The sequence below is a fragment of the Xyrauchen texanus genome, chromosome 49 (assembly GCF_025860055.1).
Source record: "Xyrauchen texanus isolate HMW12.3.18 chromosome 49, RBS_HiC_50CHRs, whole genome shotgun sequence".
Classification (NCBI taxonomy): domain Eukaryota; kingdom Metazoa; phylum Chordata; class Actinopteri; order Cypriniformes; family Catostomidae; genus Xyrauchen; species Xyrauchen texanus.
Genome location: NC_068324.1, coordinates 23,105,631 through 23,124,347, shown reverse-complemented (window position 1 = coordinate 23,124,347; position 18,717 = coordinate 23,105,631). Strand labels below are relative to the sequence as shown.

Genomic DNA, 18,717 nt, shown 5'->3' with positions numbered 1-18,717 from the left:
TTAGATGAGAAGAACACATCTAATTCTAATTCTCATTCAGATCTAATTGGGAGATTCTTCACCAGAACTAGGCAAAGAGGACCAAACTTTACATCAATAGTCAAAAGTCTAGCTATGCAAAACTACAACCATGATGATTTGTAAACAAGCTGTTTAGCTGATTAATTTGATAAATTCTCAGGATGGACTGGATAAGAAATATACCAGAATACATCATGATATCATTGTTTGTTAACACTTTAAAATAAGGTTGTATTTTTTAGCATTAGCAAATGCATAAGATATCATAACCTACAAAAGGACAATATTGCGATATATATTCTGTGGTAGTAAACTTGTATAGGTACAAAATAATATGATAAAAACATGATTAATTGAAGCACAAACATGTATTGAAACTATTTCAAATCTCAGGTCACGAACGACCCGATAGACTTGGTAATAAATTATAAATATATATGGTCACAGAAGATGCAGTTTGTTATTGGAATTGACAGAAAGCTCAAAAAATGAGTGGGGGGATCTGTGGGACAAAAGAAAATGAAAACCATAAAAGCATTAAAAAGGGCAAGAAAGGGCAGCGAGGGACGGTGGACATATAACAGGGAACTTAGAAATGAACTTCAGTCTTTCTTTATGACATCAGAAAAACTATTTAATATGTGAAGTTTGAGAAGTGAAGGGAAATGTGAAAATAAAGGAATTGTTTGGCCAAAAAATACTAATTCTGTCATCATTTACTCACTCTCATGGGTTCAAAATCTGTATGACTTTTTTGAAATCCTCAGTGGAACACAAGTGGAGATGTTTTGATGAATATTCACGCTGCTATCTTCCGATATCATATAGTTTAGAGACTTGGAATAGTCATTAATCACGAGGACTTTGTTTATGGTGCTTTTGTGTCCTTTTTGGAGCTTGATAGGATCATTCACTTTCATTGCATGGAAAAGAGCAGCTTAGACATTCAGCTTAAACTCTACTTATATTTTCACAAAAGAAAATCAGTCTGTTTCTCAACTCACGAGAAAATGTCATGTTTAATGCTAAACATTGCACCACAATGAACAAAACACGGCAAACCAAAACAAAGATGAACAAAACTGCATTAGATAGACCTTGGACACATATTTTTCATATGCAAACTAAATGGCTGGAAGCTGAGCTGATTTGAATGAATGTGTCATGATGTGAGAGCACCTGTCCCAGTAAACACACGCCGACTGACCATTGTGCTGCAATATGAGCTAATAAAGTGAATCTGTGTGTGTGTTTTTGAGGGTATGAGGGAACATGTGTGAGTTTTCGTCCACTGTGAATGTCTCCCTGCATTGTGTGAATCCTTTGAAGTGACAACATAAACATCTCTTTACTAAGACATTGACATGTGACTACACACAGTTTGTGTGATCACAGCAGATATATAAATAATTTCTTTGAAAACCACTCTAGTAAATAATGGAGTGTCTATTCATCTTGAACAATGCAGGAGCTATTTAATAACGCATAATTAACTTATGTAATAAACCCATTTACCATGGTCAGTGACACCTGCTTGTGAAAGTAAGAGCACATGTCATCAAAAGATATGTGATTTGAGGTATCAATTATGTCTGTGCACAAACGCTGCAGGGCGAGTTATACGCTGATGTTTAATACTTACCTTTAGGGATTTGTTCAACTTGGTCTCATGAGCTGGTCACACAATGTTATCTTTTGACATTTTTACTATAGCTCATGACTTGAAAGGTGAAACATTTTAACATTTGCATTACATAACCAACCAACAACATTTACAAGCTTGCACGCATGTTGAATTGTGCAGTCCCTCAACTGATAGAGCGCTGCACTTGCGATGCAAAGGACCGGGATACAAGTCAAAAAGAGTTGACATGTGAGCCGAAGGTGTCATAGAAACACCACAAAATGATGTGGTTGCTTCAGCAATTGTGCTTTTCATCTCACATTTGCTTTTCTGACACTATAAGTTAGGTTTAAGTTTAAAGGGGACCTATTATGCAAAATTAAATTTTACATGGTGTTTTGAACATAAATGTGAGTTGGCAGTGTGTGTACACAACCACCCTACAATGATAATAATCAACCCAGTTCTTTTTTTTTTTTTAATCCCCATTAATCATAAGCAGAAGTGACGTCACTTTGTACAGGCCCTGCCCACAACTGTTGATGGACACTGCCGACGGACATGTTTGTTTGTGTGTTTCATTATAGCGCATAGCGAACATTGTAACAGTATTTGTGTGTGTTGCTCATCCATCGTTGCAAAACTGCTGAAAAAAACTCTACAACAAATAAATACAATCATCAAATAACCATTCGGAAACTTCCTGGTTCATTCTCAAAGTTGTTACTTCTGACGGAGTCTCTCAATCATCAGTGTCTGACTCCGGTTCAAACGTATAGGGCTGAACACCACTATTTTCACTGTCAGTCATATTGCTTATGATGTCTAGTTATCCGAAGCAAAAATGTCAAAACTCCGCCCTATTCTGGATACAGGGCAGGAAGCACCAGCTCATTTGCATTTAAAGACACACACACAAACAGCTCATTTTCAACATGGCATAATAAATGATATGTGGGGTATTTTGAGCTGGAACTTCACAGACACCAAAGATTTAAATTACATGTTGTGAAAAGGGGAATAATAGGTGCCCTTTAAGTTTTAGGTTAGGGAGTTTGGTTTTGTTGATTAAAAACATCATCTGTTTGAGAGAACCTTTAATTTGCTTTTGGCACCAAACGGTGGACATTTCACCTTAGAACTGCCATGATGCATGTAAGGAACCATGTAAAAGTATTTTGCAAAAATGTCCCCATATAATTTACACAAGAAAAGACTGCATTATTCAAATCACACTGTTTACACTAGACGCTACTTATGTAACTGATAATGTGACTGATGACGCGACTGATGACTTGACAGATGTCGCACCACAACGGCTTGAGGCCGTCTACAATGGAAGTGTTATAGTTATGCAATTATTTCAGGTGGATGAAATAATAAAGTAGCTGAAAAAACATAGTACCTGTCATTGACTAAAGGTACATTGCAATGCACCACAATCAATGCTTCCAGTTTAGACAGTATCATTGATTATAATGTGAACAATTTGCTTTAGACACAATGCAAAACAACACAACGCAGTACTCACTTACGACAGGATGTAACCCACATTATGAACGACAGTAATAGTGATTCTTGACTTAGCAAACACTAATGAAGACAAAGAGAACTGAACTATTAAAGAGTGTTTAATTCCCTTAAAGCGTTCACATTAAAGCAATATTCTGGGTTCAATGCAAGTTAAGCTAAATCAACAAAATTTCTGGCATAATGTTGATTTCCACAAAAAAATCATTTAGATTTTTGACTCCTTTTCTTTAAAAAATCAAAAATCTGTATTACAGTGAGGCACTTAAAATGAAAGTGAATGGGGACCATTTTTGGAGTGTTTAAAAGGCAGAAATGTGAAGCTTCTAATTTGACAAAATCACATATACTAATCCTTCTGTTTAAAATTGTGGATTATTTGAGCTGTAAATTGTTTAAATATTAATTTTACAGTTGTTTTAGGGTATGTTTACATTACATTGTCATGGCAACAAAATTGTAAAATTGGAAATATCTTTACACAGAAAAGTTTAGTGATTTTATTGCATTAAATTCATGTTAACACATATCGTTTATGTCTTGTGGCAATTCTTTTGAAATAGTGAGTATTTTAACAGTATTTTACAGATTGGTCCATTCACTTCCACAGTAAGAGCCTCACAGATTTTTGCTTTAAAAACTTTAAATTTAAAGAAACCAGTAGAAATTTATTTTTGTTGTCAACATTACTCCACAAATGCTTTCGATTGAGCTTAACTTATATTGAGCCTGGAATATTCTTTTGACCTAAAATCCTCCAAACAGCAGAAATGTCAGAACTGCCAAATTATTTCATTCATTAACTGATTGGTGTTATCACAATTGTAAAATATTAGAATTAGTGGTCAACCAATATGTTTTTTTGAAATCGCCTATATCCAGAGAGTAGGGTGGCCAATAGGCCGATATAAATGGCGATATATCACATTATTTAACAGAGTAAATAACATAAACATAAAATTAATACAAATTAATAAAGTCTTAATTAGCACTATATTTACTCAATTTCACACAAAATATATATTGTATTTTAAAAAGGTATATATCAGTTTCTTCAGATTTCTGTTAAGCTATCAAATTTTAATAATTTATTTGCACATAAAGAAATTGTTAATATATTAGGAGGAAGGAAATAGGGGGCCTGGGTATCTCAGCGAGAATTGACGCTGACTACCACCCCTGGAGACGCGAGTTCGAATCCAGGGTGTGCTGAGTGACTCCAGCCAGGTCTCCTAAGAAACCAAATTGGCCCAGTTGCTAGAGAGGGTAGAGTCACATGTGGTAACCTCCTCGTGGTTGCGATTAGGGGTTCTCACTCTCATTGGGACATGTGGTAATTTGTGCGTGGATCGAGGAGTGTAGCATGAGCCTCCACATGCTGAGAGTTTTTGCTGTGTCATGCACAACAAGCCACGTGACAAGAGGAGTGGACTGATGGTCTCAGAAGTGGAGGCAACTGAGACTTGTCCTCCGCCACCCAGATTGATTTGCGTAACCGCGCCACCACGAGGACCTACTAAGTAGTGGAAATCGCGCATTCCAAATTGGGAGAAAAGGAGATAAAATACAAAATAAATAAATAACAGTACACACAGTAGTCCAGCAACCATGGATGGCGTGACCACGTTAGCACTCGCATTTACTAAAACAAAACAGAATCAAAACAATTGTAAATATAGTGAATAAGACATTTACTTATCGCACACGCGAAGTACTTTTACTTTAAAGTTCTACTCACGTGCTCAAGCGGATACAGAGCGAACAGCAATCTCCTGACAGTTTGACCAGCCTGGATCACCTGCTTGGATTGTTATGGACTGATTTGTGAATCAGAAGAACTTCTTATCCGGATCCTGAAGTTTTTGATTCTGGCTGATAGAATACACACTTCAGAGAAAGGTATTAGACGAGCGCTCGACTGGAAGAAAATGCTGGATTTTTTTGGTACGTGAATTACATCTGTTTAAACAAGATATCTGCATATTTGCAGATGGTATATAATAGAAGTTGAATTGATATTTGCATTTTATCATTAGAATAGAAGGTTAAAAGTTACAGGGAACTGCTCAAGTTTTGTTTATTCAATCTATTTAAACGAGATGTGCATATATTTGCAGATGGTATATAATATTAGTTTGATTGACATTTGCCTTTTTATCATTAGACAAAACAGTTAAAAGTTACGGGGAACTGTTGAGGAGAGAGAGGGAGAATGAAACAGATGAGCACTTTAACAATATGAGCTCAAACAACATGTAGCAACTTGATGGCACGTAACAGCAAAACAAAGCATGAATGGTTGTTTACATGTCTCGGTCACTTCACATGCAAGCAGGCGATTTTCAGCGCCCTCAAGAAACAAATCGGACAAACGTGAAAATGTATCGGTCAATGCCGATAATTAATGTCAGAATGGCCTCGGAAATATATCGTCAACCACTAATTATAATGGATATGACAAGTTACTAGGTGGGCCTTGGTAGACCAGATCGGTTTACGCTGCTGCTGTTGCTAAAGCAGATCTAGACAGGTGGTGCTAGGGAGGAGGAAAGGTTCGGTGTGAAAACTCTCGTAGCATGCTGCAGTGAAACCGGCTTACATGCAAACCATCAATTTAAATAATAGATAAAGAGGGAGTAGGCTAGTTGATTGGCTAACAAATTACATGTCAAAAACCTGTCAGAATTGGGCCATGAAATACAGAGGTCGAATGGCTAACAGATTAGTTCACTGTACATTGCATTCATTCTGTTTTATTGTTTCAGAATTGACAAACTAAAAAACAAATCATTCTTTAAATCATCCACCAACACTTTTTTTCCACCATAGAAGCAGCAGATCCTCATCAGTATGATGATGAGGACCCCCATGAACTGAAATGTAACTGAAAGATTTGGTGAGAGATTCAAAGGGAAAATACAAATTCAGTGTTGGCTCATGGCAGGTAAATGGAGAAAGGAAAATCAATTTACAATATTCGAGTATGTTTTTAATAGTCGACTAGCTAGTGCAGAATGATTACTCGATTAGTCGAGTACTCGTGTGCATCCCTAATTTATATTTTTGTTTTTCGAAACAAAAAATGAATAAACTCAGCATAAATGGACCAGATTACAAAGGGAAAGGACTTTCACTACTGAACTTCAAGTAATTTGTTAAAAATGTGTTAAAAAGATTTACCACAGCGTTTTCAAGATGAAAAGATTCCTTATCCACAAGAGAACTGGAGTGGAACCCATTGTTTTCCTCTGGAAAAGAAAAAGACAGAAATAAGGAATATTAGATGTATTGACATTTGATTTTCTGCATTTGAAAGCAAATTCTTCCTTTTTCTAGTTGCATCTTCAATGCAAGTTCCTTCTGTTTAGATTCGAAGACAAACTGCACTGTTCCACAACACAACAGTTTGTCCCTTTGTCACTTTATGCATGAAGATATGGTATTCAAGGTCGCTATGGTTGCAACTGAAGACAGATACATCTGAAGTCAGATACATCTGAAGTCAGAAGTTTACATACACCTTAGCCAAATACATTTATACTCAGTTTCTCAGAATCCTGAAATGTAATTGTAGAAAACTATTCACAAGTTAGGATCACAAGTTTATTTTAAGAATGTGAAATGTCAAAATAAATGTAGAGAGAATTATTTACGTCAGCTTTTATTTCTTTCATCACATTCCCAGTGGGTAGGTAGTTTACATACACTTTGTTAGTATTTGGTAGCATTGCCCTTAAATGGTTTAACTTGGGTCAAAAGTTTTGGGTCGCCTTACACAAGCTTCTCACAATAAGTTGCTGGATTTTTGGCCCATTCCTACATACAAAACTGGTGAAACTCAGTCAGGTTTGTAGGCCTCCTTGCTTGCATGCTTTTCAGTTCTGCCCACAAATTTTCTATCAGATTGAGGTCAGGGCTTTGTGATGGGCACTCCAATACCTTGGCTTTTTTGTCCTTAAGCCATTTTACCACAATTCTGGTGGTATGCTTGGGGTCATTATCCATTTGGAAGACCCATTTGTGACCGAGCTTTAACTTCATGGCTGATGTCTGAGAAGTTGCTTCAATATATCCACATAATTTTCCTTCCTCATGATGCCATCTATTTTGTGAAGTGCACCAGTCCCTCCTGCAGCAAAGCACTCCAACAACATAATGCTGCCACTCCCATGCTTCACGGATGGGATGGTGTTCTTCTGCTTGCAAGCCTCACTCTTTTTCCTCCAAACATAATGATGGACATTATGGCCAAACAGTTCAATTTTTGTTTCATCAGACCAGAAGACATTTCTCCAAAACTGTAGTCTGAATTTTTATGACGGTTTTGGAGAAGTGGCTTCTTCCTTGTTGAGCGGCCTTTCATGTTATGTTGATACAGGGCTTGTTTTACTGTGGATATAGATACTTGTCTACCTGTTTCCTCCAGCATCTTCACAAGGTCATTTGCTGTTGTTCTGGGATTGATTTGCACTTTTCACACCAAACAATATTCTCTAGGAGACAGAATGCATCTCCTTCCGGAGAGGTATAATGGCTGCGTTGTCCAATGGTGTTTATACTTGCGTACTATTGTTTGTACAGATGAACGTGGTACCTTCAGGCACTTCTCCCAAGGATTAACTTTTCTGAGGTCTTGGCTGATTTATTTTGATTTTCCCAAGATGTCAATCAAAGCAGCGCTGAGTTTGAAGGTAGGCCTTAAAATACATCCAAAGGAACACCTCCAATTGACTCCAATTAGCCTATTAGAAGCTAATTGGCTAATTGCCTAAAGGCTTGACATCATTTTCTGGAATTTTACAAGCTGCTTAAAGGTACAGGTAACTTAGTGAATGTAAATTTCTGACCTACTGCACAAAGTAGATGTACAAAACGACTTGCCAGATCTATAGTTTGCTAATATGAAATCTGTGAAGTGGTTAAATTACTTTTAATGACCTCAACCTAAGTGTATGTAAACTTCGAACAATAAACTACTACTTATTATAATACTATTAATAATAATAACAGCAACAATAATGATAATACTTTTATCATTTTTACCATAATGGGGGGTAAACAGATATAAACTGATAATGGAGAAATGGCAAAAATAGTTCTGAACTAAAAATAAGAATCTAAAGACACAATACAAAGGGTCAATGTGTAATATTGTTGTTTGTAACTATGGTAACGGATTAAGTTATTTGATCTTCTTCTGTCTTCAGTTGTATGTACAGGCCAAATTGCCAGTCACTCCCGTTACTAAACGCAGTTGTCCAAACACAGGTTTTTAAAGCTACAGCTGCTCCTGCATCTAAATACAGCTGGAATACACGGTTTCCTCTTTAAAACTGCCAAAATATACTGCAGGCCAAGATCATGCATAAGGTAAGGTTTCTTAAAAACCACAGTGAACTCCCTGTCTCAATGGACGTTACTTTTCAAACTACACAGACATCACATCTGTCTTATTCATCATATTTCAATCTGTCAAAAGATTACTTTACACAGTGGTTGTACAGGTGAGAGGAGCACAGAGCTCAGGAAACTGAAACTCGTGTAACTGATGTTGTCTCTGTCTTGATGACACATTATTTACTGATTAATAAGTCATTTACTATGCACAGATTTCAAACTTCTTACAAAAGTCATGTGGATTTGAAATTACATGAGGGTTACACAATTTGTATTTTATTAGTGAATTATTCCTTTAAAGGCTCTTTTTCGGGGCCTGGGTAGCTCAGCGAGTATTGACGATGACCACCACCCCTTGAGTCACGAGTTCAAATCAAGGGTGTGCTGAGTGACTCCAGCCAGGTCTCCTAAGCAACCAAATTGGCCCAGTTGCTAGGGAGGGTAGAGTCACATGGAGTAATTTGTCGTGGTCGAATGGGGTGTGTGGCAAGTTGTGCATGGATCTCGGAGAGTAGCATGAGCCTCCATATGCTGCTAGTCTTCGCAGTGTCATGCACAGTGAGCCCCTTGATAAGATGCGCGAATTGATTGTCTTAGAAGCAGAGGCAACTGAGACTTGTCCTCCGCAACCCAGATTGAGGTGAGTAACCGCGCCACCACGAGGACCTACTAATTTAATTATACAAAAATAAAATAAAAAAGGCTTTTTTCTCCCTTACACTGCACTCACTTTGCAATGACAGAGCCCATAAAAGCATGAAATGATGCGTGTTATCAATATAATTTAAAAACACTTTCAGATAACAATCTCTGTTGTCATATAAAGATAATTTATAACTAAAGTAAAATGTGACATTATGGTATTTCAATCAGGTCAGATAATAGGCTTCAATAAGGATTTATATATATATATAAAAAACAAATCCATCAATGCCTTATGTTTGATCGACGTTCAGAAAAATATTAGTCTGTATCAAACAACAATTTTAAGAGAACCTAAACCAACTATTTTTACATTTTGTCATGACTGTTGCAAGAAAACATTTTATCAAAAGACAAATTAATCTATGACAGCATATGAAACTGGAAGTGAGAGTGCCTGCTGACATAGGAAACTGTGAACAAAGCTCAGGTGAATAGACTACATATTTTGAGGTTAGTTAAGATACACGTCAAGGACACAAAAAAATCCTCTGTAGACACAACAATACACTTAAGATAGTAACAATGATATTCACAAGTTTCTTCTGAGATTTTTCTTACAGTGACGAGCTAATTGATGATTAAAGTACATGCAAATAAGAGTGTGTGTGGTCACTGTGAAGTGAATGAAGTCAAATGTTGAGACGTGTAAATATGGCAGAGCAGCTTATAATGCCCTTAATCAGCATATCAGGAAACTCATCTGATGTTGCACAAGTGAAGATAAACTGAAATCAGCACTATTCAGACAAGTCTGACTAAGTGAACTTGGCAATATACAAACAAATGAGAGAGAAAAAAAATTAAGTAGCATTTGTATCGTTGTATATTTGGATGCATGAATATGACAAGCCATATTTAGACTGTTCAGACTGAATTATGTTATCAAAATAATAAAAAGAGATCAAAATGAGCATCAACCTCTGGTTTTTTGTTACATAGGGTACAATATACTGCTTGTCCAGCTCAGGAAGATTGTAATGCATGAGCGGTTTAGTGCTAGTGTCAACAGTGTAAAGAAAATCATAATTTGAGTGGTAAAGGACTGTAAAATGCTACAGTAAAAAAAAACTTAAGGGGTAGTTACCTTAAAATATATGGTAAAATGTTTTTAATATATTCAAAAAGACAACAATACATGTAATTTTAAGGTACAATTTTGTAAAAAAAAAAAAAAAAGAACGTGTAAACTTATAATAATAGGGCAAAGAGCCACTATTAGTGAACTTCATGTGCTCTTCTGTCATTTTTACAGCGATTAAGAATACCTGATAACACCAGATTTTTACCGTTTCATCAAGTTTATTACGTTTTTGGTTTCTTACTGTAAATTTAACAAACATAAATTATCCTGTCTCGACGATCAAATGCTGAACGTCTCTTCAAACTTTCTAATAAGATATTGATTTAGTTGTACTCAATAACGTCAATTATCCGTTCCTTTCACAATGTGAAAGGAACGGATGTTTGCATTTGTAATTTACACTTCTTTTATCTAAAAAGACGATTTAAATCAAATTTGTGTAAAGACATTTGTTTACGAACGCTTACCGCCGTTGGACCAAGCAGTCCGGTCCATTTCAATAAGCGTCTCATCACGGGACTTCCCCGACACTCTGTTCATTTTAATAACGTATCCAGATATATTAGTGTGAAATTACAAGAGTTGTAGAACGAATTATCTATATACCAGGGCTCCGTCTGAGCTCCGCGCGAGAAATGAGATTTGCCAACTCGTCTTCGACTCGCCTCTGTCGGCGAAATTTGCAATTTTACTATGGCAAAGGGCTCTGTCTTAATATTCATGAGCAATGCCTTCGCCATAGGGAGGTTACAGTGTAGTGTCAGTGTTCCATTATTAATATTCAAGAGAAAATCGTTACCATAGGAAGGCTGCTCAGTAGCGTAAGCGGTTCCTAGTAAATATTCATGAGCTTTGCCTTCACTGTAGTATGATTCGTGAGCCGCTCTCCTGTTGCGCCTTCTTGAATTAAAGGGGACCGCTTCGACCTGACCAGATTTTGTCGGCTAACTACAAAGATAATTTGTTGAGTGCTCAGTTAAATTTGTCTGGAAAAGAAAACCAACAGATTATAAAAATACAGGTACAATTGCTTATAATGTACAAATTTTCCTACGGTGCTTTTAATGATTAAAAAAGTGCGCTACAAGATCAACATAGGGCCTATTGGTCAGTTTTGTTGTGGATCAGTTTGTAAGGGAATAATTGAACCATAGGTTCAATATCACCAGAGTAGCTATGAACTGTATTTTCGTAACTGGAAACCTCGTCAGTCACCAGTGTTGGGTAAATATTGGGTGTAATAATTACAATCAATTTTGTAATCTGATTGAACTTTAGTCACAAATAGTGTACCGCATTACATTTTAAATTCTTGTATTCAGAATGCAGTTACTGACTTTGCTATGTACATTACTTATACATATATTTCCAAAAACAATATTATTATTTATATTGAAAACATTTCAAACATAAAATATGTTTGTACCTGTTTGCATTTCTATGACCACTGAAAAGCATGAGACTCCTACAGCTACATAACGATTAATTGTAAGAGAGAAACAGTCTACCTATCACTGCAAGTAACACATTTTATATAAAAGTAACAAGTAAATTTGCCTTTTAAATTTACATAACACCTGATTCACATTTTTAAATGTGTAGTATTACTTTTATTTAATGGTCTAGTATATTTGAGGAATCATTTACTTTAATAGTTTGTAATTTATTGATAAATACAACTGAAACCATCTATGTATACCATAATGTAGTCATGTATGCCTACACAATGTTTAATGGGCAAACATTTGCATGGGGTCCATCATTTGCCCTTAAAGACACCATGAAATCAAAACAGACAAAAACAATATTGCCGAGTTGTCTTCAGTGTTGGTGTAATCTGGGGAGGCATGGTGGCGCAGTGGTTTGCACTGTCACCTCACAGCAAGAAGGCCCTGTGTTCAAGCTGTCGCTCAACTGAACATTTCTGTGTGAAGTTTGCATGTTCTCTCTGTGTTCTTGTGGGTTTCCTCCAGGTGCCCCCACAAGTAAAATTATTATTTTTTTTAAACATGCAGGTTAAGTGAATTGCCCCATAGGTGTGAGTGAGAGTCCCCCAGCCACTGGGGGTTGCATTATGAAAAGCATCCGGCATAAAACCTGTGGCAAGTCAAATATGCGGATCACAGATGGTCTGCTGTGGCCCCTAACGGGAGCAGCCAAAAGAAGTTGGGTGAAATCTGAAATTAAAAATTATTTAAATCAAATAATTTTTTCAGCCAAAAAGTTGTTTAATGCATTACAATTCTAATAATCAGATTGCAATTACTGACTGCAAGTAAAGTGAATTACTTTTAAGAATACATTTCTAAAATAGTATTATGTATATTTTAAAACTTTGTCTATAGTAATCAGTCATTGTAAGGGAGAAATGTGTATTTTGAATTTGTTGAGCAAATTAACAAAAAAAACTTGTACGTATAATGTGTAAAAAAAAAAAGAAAGTAAATTTAAGGTAAAATGAATTCTTCCCGATGAAGTAATCCATAAAATGTAATCTGATTACAGCCAATCTTTGCCCAATAATATGCCTTTTAGAATATCCCTCCCCCTAAAACCAAAGATCTACACCAAACAGCTCCAATACATTAGACACATGCCACATTCAACACGATGTGTTGTGTCTGGCATAGTAGAGTTTTGGATTATCCTTACATGTGGAACTTTGAATTGACTTTGTTTAATTCTTGAATTCTTTCTATAAATAAAAACATTAAACTCTACTCAAAACTGGCATGAAACTTTATTGGAAGCACGCATCAGAAACCACCCTGTCAACAGCCCCTATGTGACTCAGTTGGCGTTTGTTTGCTTGTGTGGTACAATCAAAAGTTGTAGTGCTTAATATTTATTTCCTCTTCCGCTATGCTCACCTAAAGGCAATGTTATGCACACTAACACTCTGCATTTTTTAACTGGGTTAGAAGTATTTAGGAAAAGATAGGGGAAGTAACAATGTCAAATTTTATTAGGAGCAGGGAATACCACATAAAAAAGTAATACATTACTTCTAAAAGTAACATCCCTCCAACAATGAATGTTGCATTTAAAATGACCAAAATTACAATCATGAGCAGTCCTCTCCATACATACAGAACATACAAGCCTGAAAAAAAGCTACCTCAAGGAAATCTCTGAAAATGAAATCCTCCACGTTTGATGGCTTGTTCTCACTCCACCAGAAGTGTAAATAGAGGAGCCCGTCTAGCCCAATATAGACTCTTGGAATGGGCCCCCTTCAAGTGGTTACCACGGCCCTTCACTATAGCAATTACACTAGTTCTGTCTGGGTGTGGCAGTGGGACAGGGGCATAGCTGCCAATTTCCCAAACCTTCACTTCTGTAATGTGGGTTTCACAAAGCCACAGCCATATGTGAAGGTGGGAGACCTGCGGGTGTGTGCCACCTTTCTGAGGGCCATGGTAGGAATTACTGCGCAGGGTTGGGACAAAAGTAATAACAGGACATGAGTTTCATCTTGTTTATCAGACAAAAGAGGAGATCATGGTCAGTGTTGCCAGATTGGGTGGGAAACCCACCCACCCATTGGACTACGGCTACTTTCAATAGTTTTATGCAGGGAAAAATGTGCTTGGGCAGGTGGTAAAAGTTTGGGCTGCTTTGGAATGATTTTGGCAGGTTTTTGAAAAGATGAAATTATGAATTTCCATTGCCCATGTGACTAAAACACACACACACGTAGTGTTTCCATGTTTTATGGGGACTTTCCATAGACATAATGGTTTTTATACTGTACAAACTTTATATTCTATCCCTTAAACCTAACCCTACCCCTAAACCTCACAGAAAATTTCAGCATTTTTACATTTTCAAAAAACATAATTTAGTATGATTTATAAGCTGTTTTCCTCATGGGGACCGACAAAATGTCCCCACAAGGTCAAAAATGTCGGGTTTTATTATTCTTATGGGGACATTTGGTCCCCACAAAGTGACACACACACACACACACACACACACACACACACACACACACACACACACACACACACACACACGGTTTCATTCTGTTCAGAGGAGCTACGAGTTGCCACACCCACCAGTGAGTTCTGAATGCGTGCGATCTGTTTGCATGTATGCTGCCTGAATCTCCAGATGCTCTGCTCAAGGATTGCCCTCATTCTGCGGAACAATCCCGCCTCCAATCCACTTCCTCTGTGTTAGATCCCATGGGTTCACACAAGGAGGCATGGCAGAGCCTTGAGGTTGAGTTGGATGAAGTCAAGGAAGATCCCGTCGATCTTCCAATGGAGCGTCCGGCTAGTACAGTATATGCGTGATGAGCTCTGGCCCTCTATCGGAGTGCACCGCCTGGTTTCGTTGATGGTTCTGTCCCTTGCAGCATCAAATAGGAGCGAGTTGTCCACGGAGGATGTTGCCTTCACTTCCCCCAGTGAGGGTGAGGTGCGTGCGCATGACACAGAGAATAGCTGATTCGTGTCCACTCACAGGCGGTTGAGGAGCTAGGTTTACACTGGTCCCCACCAGTGGAGGTATTTCACGTGCAAAGGCGACCAGCTGTGTCAGACTGCACGTACCCTTCCCTAATTGAGATGTGGAAGTACGCATCCTTCAGGTCTACCGCTGCAAACCAATCTAGATTCGATTAAAACTCGCGAATACAAGATCGGTCGTAAACCGCCGCTTTTCTTGGGTACGATGAAGTAAGGGCTGTAGAAACCCTTCATCTCGGTTGGAGAGATTTGGCATGCTCGCTGTGTACTGCGGTAAAGAGGATGCCCATGAAGGAGGGCGGAGGCCTGCAAACTGAATTGTGTAACCAGAGTCGGATGGTCCGGGCCAGCCAGCGTTACGGGTTGAGAAGTGAAAGCCACGCATCCAAGCTCCGTGCTAGGGGCACCAAGGGGATGATTATTTTTGACGTACCCGGCGGGGCTTCACAGCAGGGTGGAGCAGGTAGTACGACGTCGTGAGGCGAGGACGCGTCTCAAGGCTCTGGTGCTGAGAAAGCACACGCTGCTCAATATTCTGAGAATAAATGTTTCTTACGTCAGTCTGAGTGCTCATGGTATGCATGGACATTCAACCCGCTCTCGCTTCCCGGTGACTAGCAGTGATCTATCTCCTCTCCTCTTATCTCATTTATGGCATTCGGTCATCTATTGTCCCTTCACAGGATGCACATATGTCGAGTGCAGGAACTCACAATCTCCTCGCAGATAATCCGATAGAGACTGTTCTGAACTGCAGCACACACAATGGTTCTACAAACAATATCCTGTTTCGGAGTGAGATGGCAGGCTTCATCCCATTTTAGATCAGAGACGATTGGAACTGCCCTCGCAAAGTGCCCATTCAAAATGGTATCTCTGAATTCATAAGCTGTTCCCTCGAAAGCAAATCTCATAACAGAGTCCTTCTCTGGATCCTCGCACGCTCGAAGTGTCTATACAGCGCTGCCTTTTGCAACATGATGAACAATACACCTCAGCCTCCAGGTGAAAGTAAATAAGACAGAAATATTAAATACTATATATAACAAATCCTCAAAGTAATAATAATACTGTATTACGAAAAACTGGACAGCAATAAAAAAAACTTGGGTTATAATAATAATTAATAACAACTGAATTCCAATATGTTAGTGAGTGAAGTAGTGGGTTTTGCACACTCTGTTCATAAAAAAAAGGGTTTTGTAAAAATAGATGTAGGTAAATATTGCTTATTTTTTACTGCATTGTCAAAAAAACAAACATGGAAAACATACTTTAACTAGATTTTTATTTAATTAAACATTTTGAATTTATTTGGTCCGCTGCTGGCCAAATTGATGCCCTACGCAGTGTTCCGGGGGTAGGGGTTTGCGTGATAAGGAGCATTGAATAACGTATAACGTGCGAGTAAGGGCAGCTGGTAGACTTTCTGGTGCCCTCATAGGGTAAGATTTGTGCACAACGCAGACTGCGTAGTATGCGTATAGGGAGCAGCGGTACTGCTTGGTTACAGCGGCTGATAGGATTAATTTAAAATAAGGATTAAAATCAATGTTATGTAATTTAAGCAAAATATTCTATATGGGGCCCTGGGATCGTCGGTTGCTTGGGCCCTCAGAAATCATATATGAACCCTGATAATTATGCCCTATAAGAGGGACAGGAATCCGGTTAATGACGATGCATCTCACCTGACGACTTATGATCGGATCAACCAAGAAAAATGTGGCCAAAGCTGCCTATAAAACAGTTCACCCAAAATGATGAAAGTGAATGGATACTCCGGGCTTTCAAGCTCCTAAAGGACAAAAAACCCTGCGAAACAAGAGTCAAAGTAGTAGATATTATACAGTTTTTCTCAATCGATTTGGTACATTCCTCCAAACTCGGGTAACTGCTCTCAAAACATTAAACACAGTGATCTGTACACTTCGTAATTGTCCTAAACAGATAGTAAATTCTCCTTCATTTCATACAAATTACAAATCAAAAGCATAATTTTCTCAAAACACTGTGCACAAAATTCCCTAATGTTATCACAGCAGTTCATACAGCCAACCAAATCTTTAATATACCAGGAAAAACTTTTGCAGCTTTTTCATTGGTCTTCACAAAGATCACAAGCATTTTTGTACCATTTTCAAAACACAACAAACAAAACTCTATGAATTGTAAAATAGTCAGTTGCACACCTTATGTCCTCAATTAACCCCAAATTGATATCTGATGAGTTAATAATCCACTCAACACAGAAAAAGCCAATTTCCTAATTGTTCACACAGCTGTCTTAATTACAACAACTACAAAAGGGGAAGAGAAGAAGAACAAAGATGAATGAGGAGAAAAGACAATAAAAAGAATGAGCAGTGGAAAAGGAAGAGGTGTAAGAGTGAGAGGTGGTGGACAGGGTAGAGGGAAAAGAAGAGGAAGAGGAGATGGAGAAGGAGCAAGAAGAGCTGAATATGTAGGAGAAAGAAGAGCTGAGGATGTAGGAGAAAGAGAAAGAAGGGCTGAGGATGAAAGAGAAAGAAGAGCTGAGGATGAAAGAGAAAGAAGAGCTGAGGATGTAGGAGAAAGAGAAAGAAGAGCTGAGGATGTAGGAAGAGGAGAAGAGAGAGGAGTAGAGGGAGAAGAGATGGATAGACTGGAGGGCAATGGTATAGTGGAAAGAGAAAGAGTAGAACATATAAGAGATGGACAGAGAGGAAGAGGAGGGCGAGGTGTAAGATGAGGACGAGGTGTAAGGCAAGGTGTAAGAGGAGGGCAAGGTGTAAGAGGAGGGAGGAGAGGTAGAAGGATAGGGTACACGTGTGTTTCAAATGAAATCAGAGCCACACTGATTGACCATGTCATAAATCATGGTCTCTCACTGAGAGAAGCTGGGCAGAGAGTTCAGCCCAATATAACCAGATCCACAGTGGCTTCAATTATCCGCACATTTCAGAGGGAAAACCGGTAAGTAACTATATCATTCTACTTCTACAATGATAGTCCATGTAGTCTTGTTTGCCATAGGTCTAGATTTCTACAGTAAATGTTCCTGCTTGTCCAAACATTTTTCAGAATTGAAGTTCGAGAACATTCAGGTGGATCGAACAAGACTTCTTTCAATTGAACAAGAGCATGCCATTGTTGACATGGTGGTCCAGAACAACACCCTCCACCTCAAAGAAATTCAGCAAAGGATAACACAGGACAATCAACTGTTCCAAAATATCCACCAATGCAGTCTCTCCACAATTGATCGTGTTCTAAGGAGAAATTCAATCCGAATGAAGCAAGTATACAAAGTGCCCTTTGAGAGGAACTCCGTTAGAGTGAAGGAGTTGCGATTCCAGTTTGTTCAAGTATGTGCAACCCAATTACTGCACTTTTATTGTCAAAACAAAGATATATTTTTTCTGAATTTTAAGTATGTGTCAAACTATTCCATGCTACTGTAAGTGAAAAGATTTAGGCATATCTATGTATACTGCTAGCGTCAAAGTGTGAACTCAAACTTCAGCAACAGTTTCACAGTAGTATTGACTGCAATCAATGCCATTACTGTAAAACACTAACTTACTGTATTGTACCTTGTGTTCTTTTTACTCTAGAGAATCTTGGAGTTGGATAGCAGTGCAACTCATTATGAGTACCTGTATATTGATGAAGCAGGCTTCAATCTTCACAAAAAAAGGAGAAGAGGGAGAAATGTGATCGGCCGTCGTGCTACAGTCAATGTCCCTGGACAACGAGGAGGCAACATCACTCTCTGTGCCACAATTTCTACAACTGGTGTTGTGGCACACAATGCTGTCTTGGGACCATACAACACAGCAAGGCTCCTACATTTTTAAATCTCCTCAATGAAATCCTCTTTCCACGAGGGTGATCAGGAGCAAATG

At 38.1% G+C, this 18,717-nt stretch overlaps 1 protein-coding gene across 1 annotated transcript in view; it reads right to left on the bottom strand.

Annotated features, from left to right (window-relative positions):
* Positions 1–10,966, bottom strand: part of ano5a (anoctamin 5a) — a 76,546-nt gene extending 65,580 nt beyond the window's left edge. Inside the window, exons 1-2 of the mRNA XM_052123004.1 lie at positions 10,826–10,966; positions 6,356–6,423 (exon numbers count right to left, since the gene is read on the bottom strand). Of these exons, the coding sequence (XP_051978964.1) occupies positions 6,356–6,423; positions 10,826–10,898 (141 nt within the window). The 5' untranslated portion in view covers positions 10,899–10,966. The remainder of the gene's footprint in view (positions 1–6,355; positions 6,424–10,825) is intronic.
* Between the last annotated feature and the right edge of the window lie 7,751 nt (positions 10,967–18,717).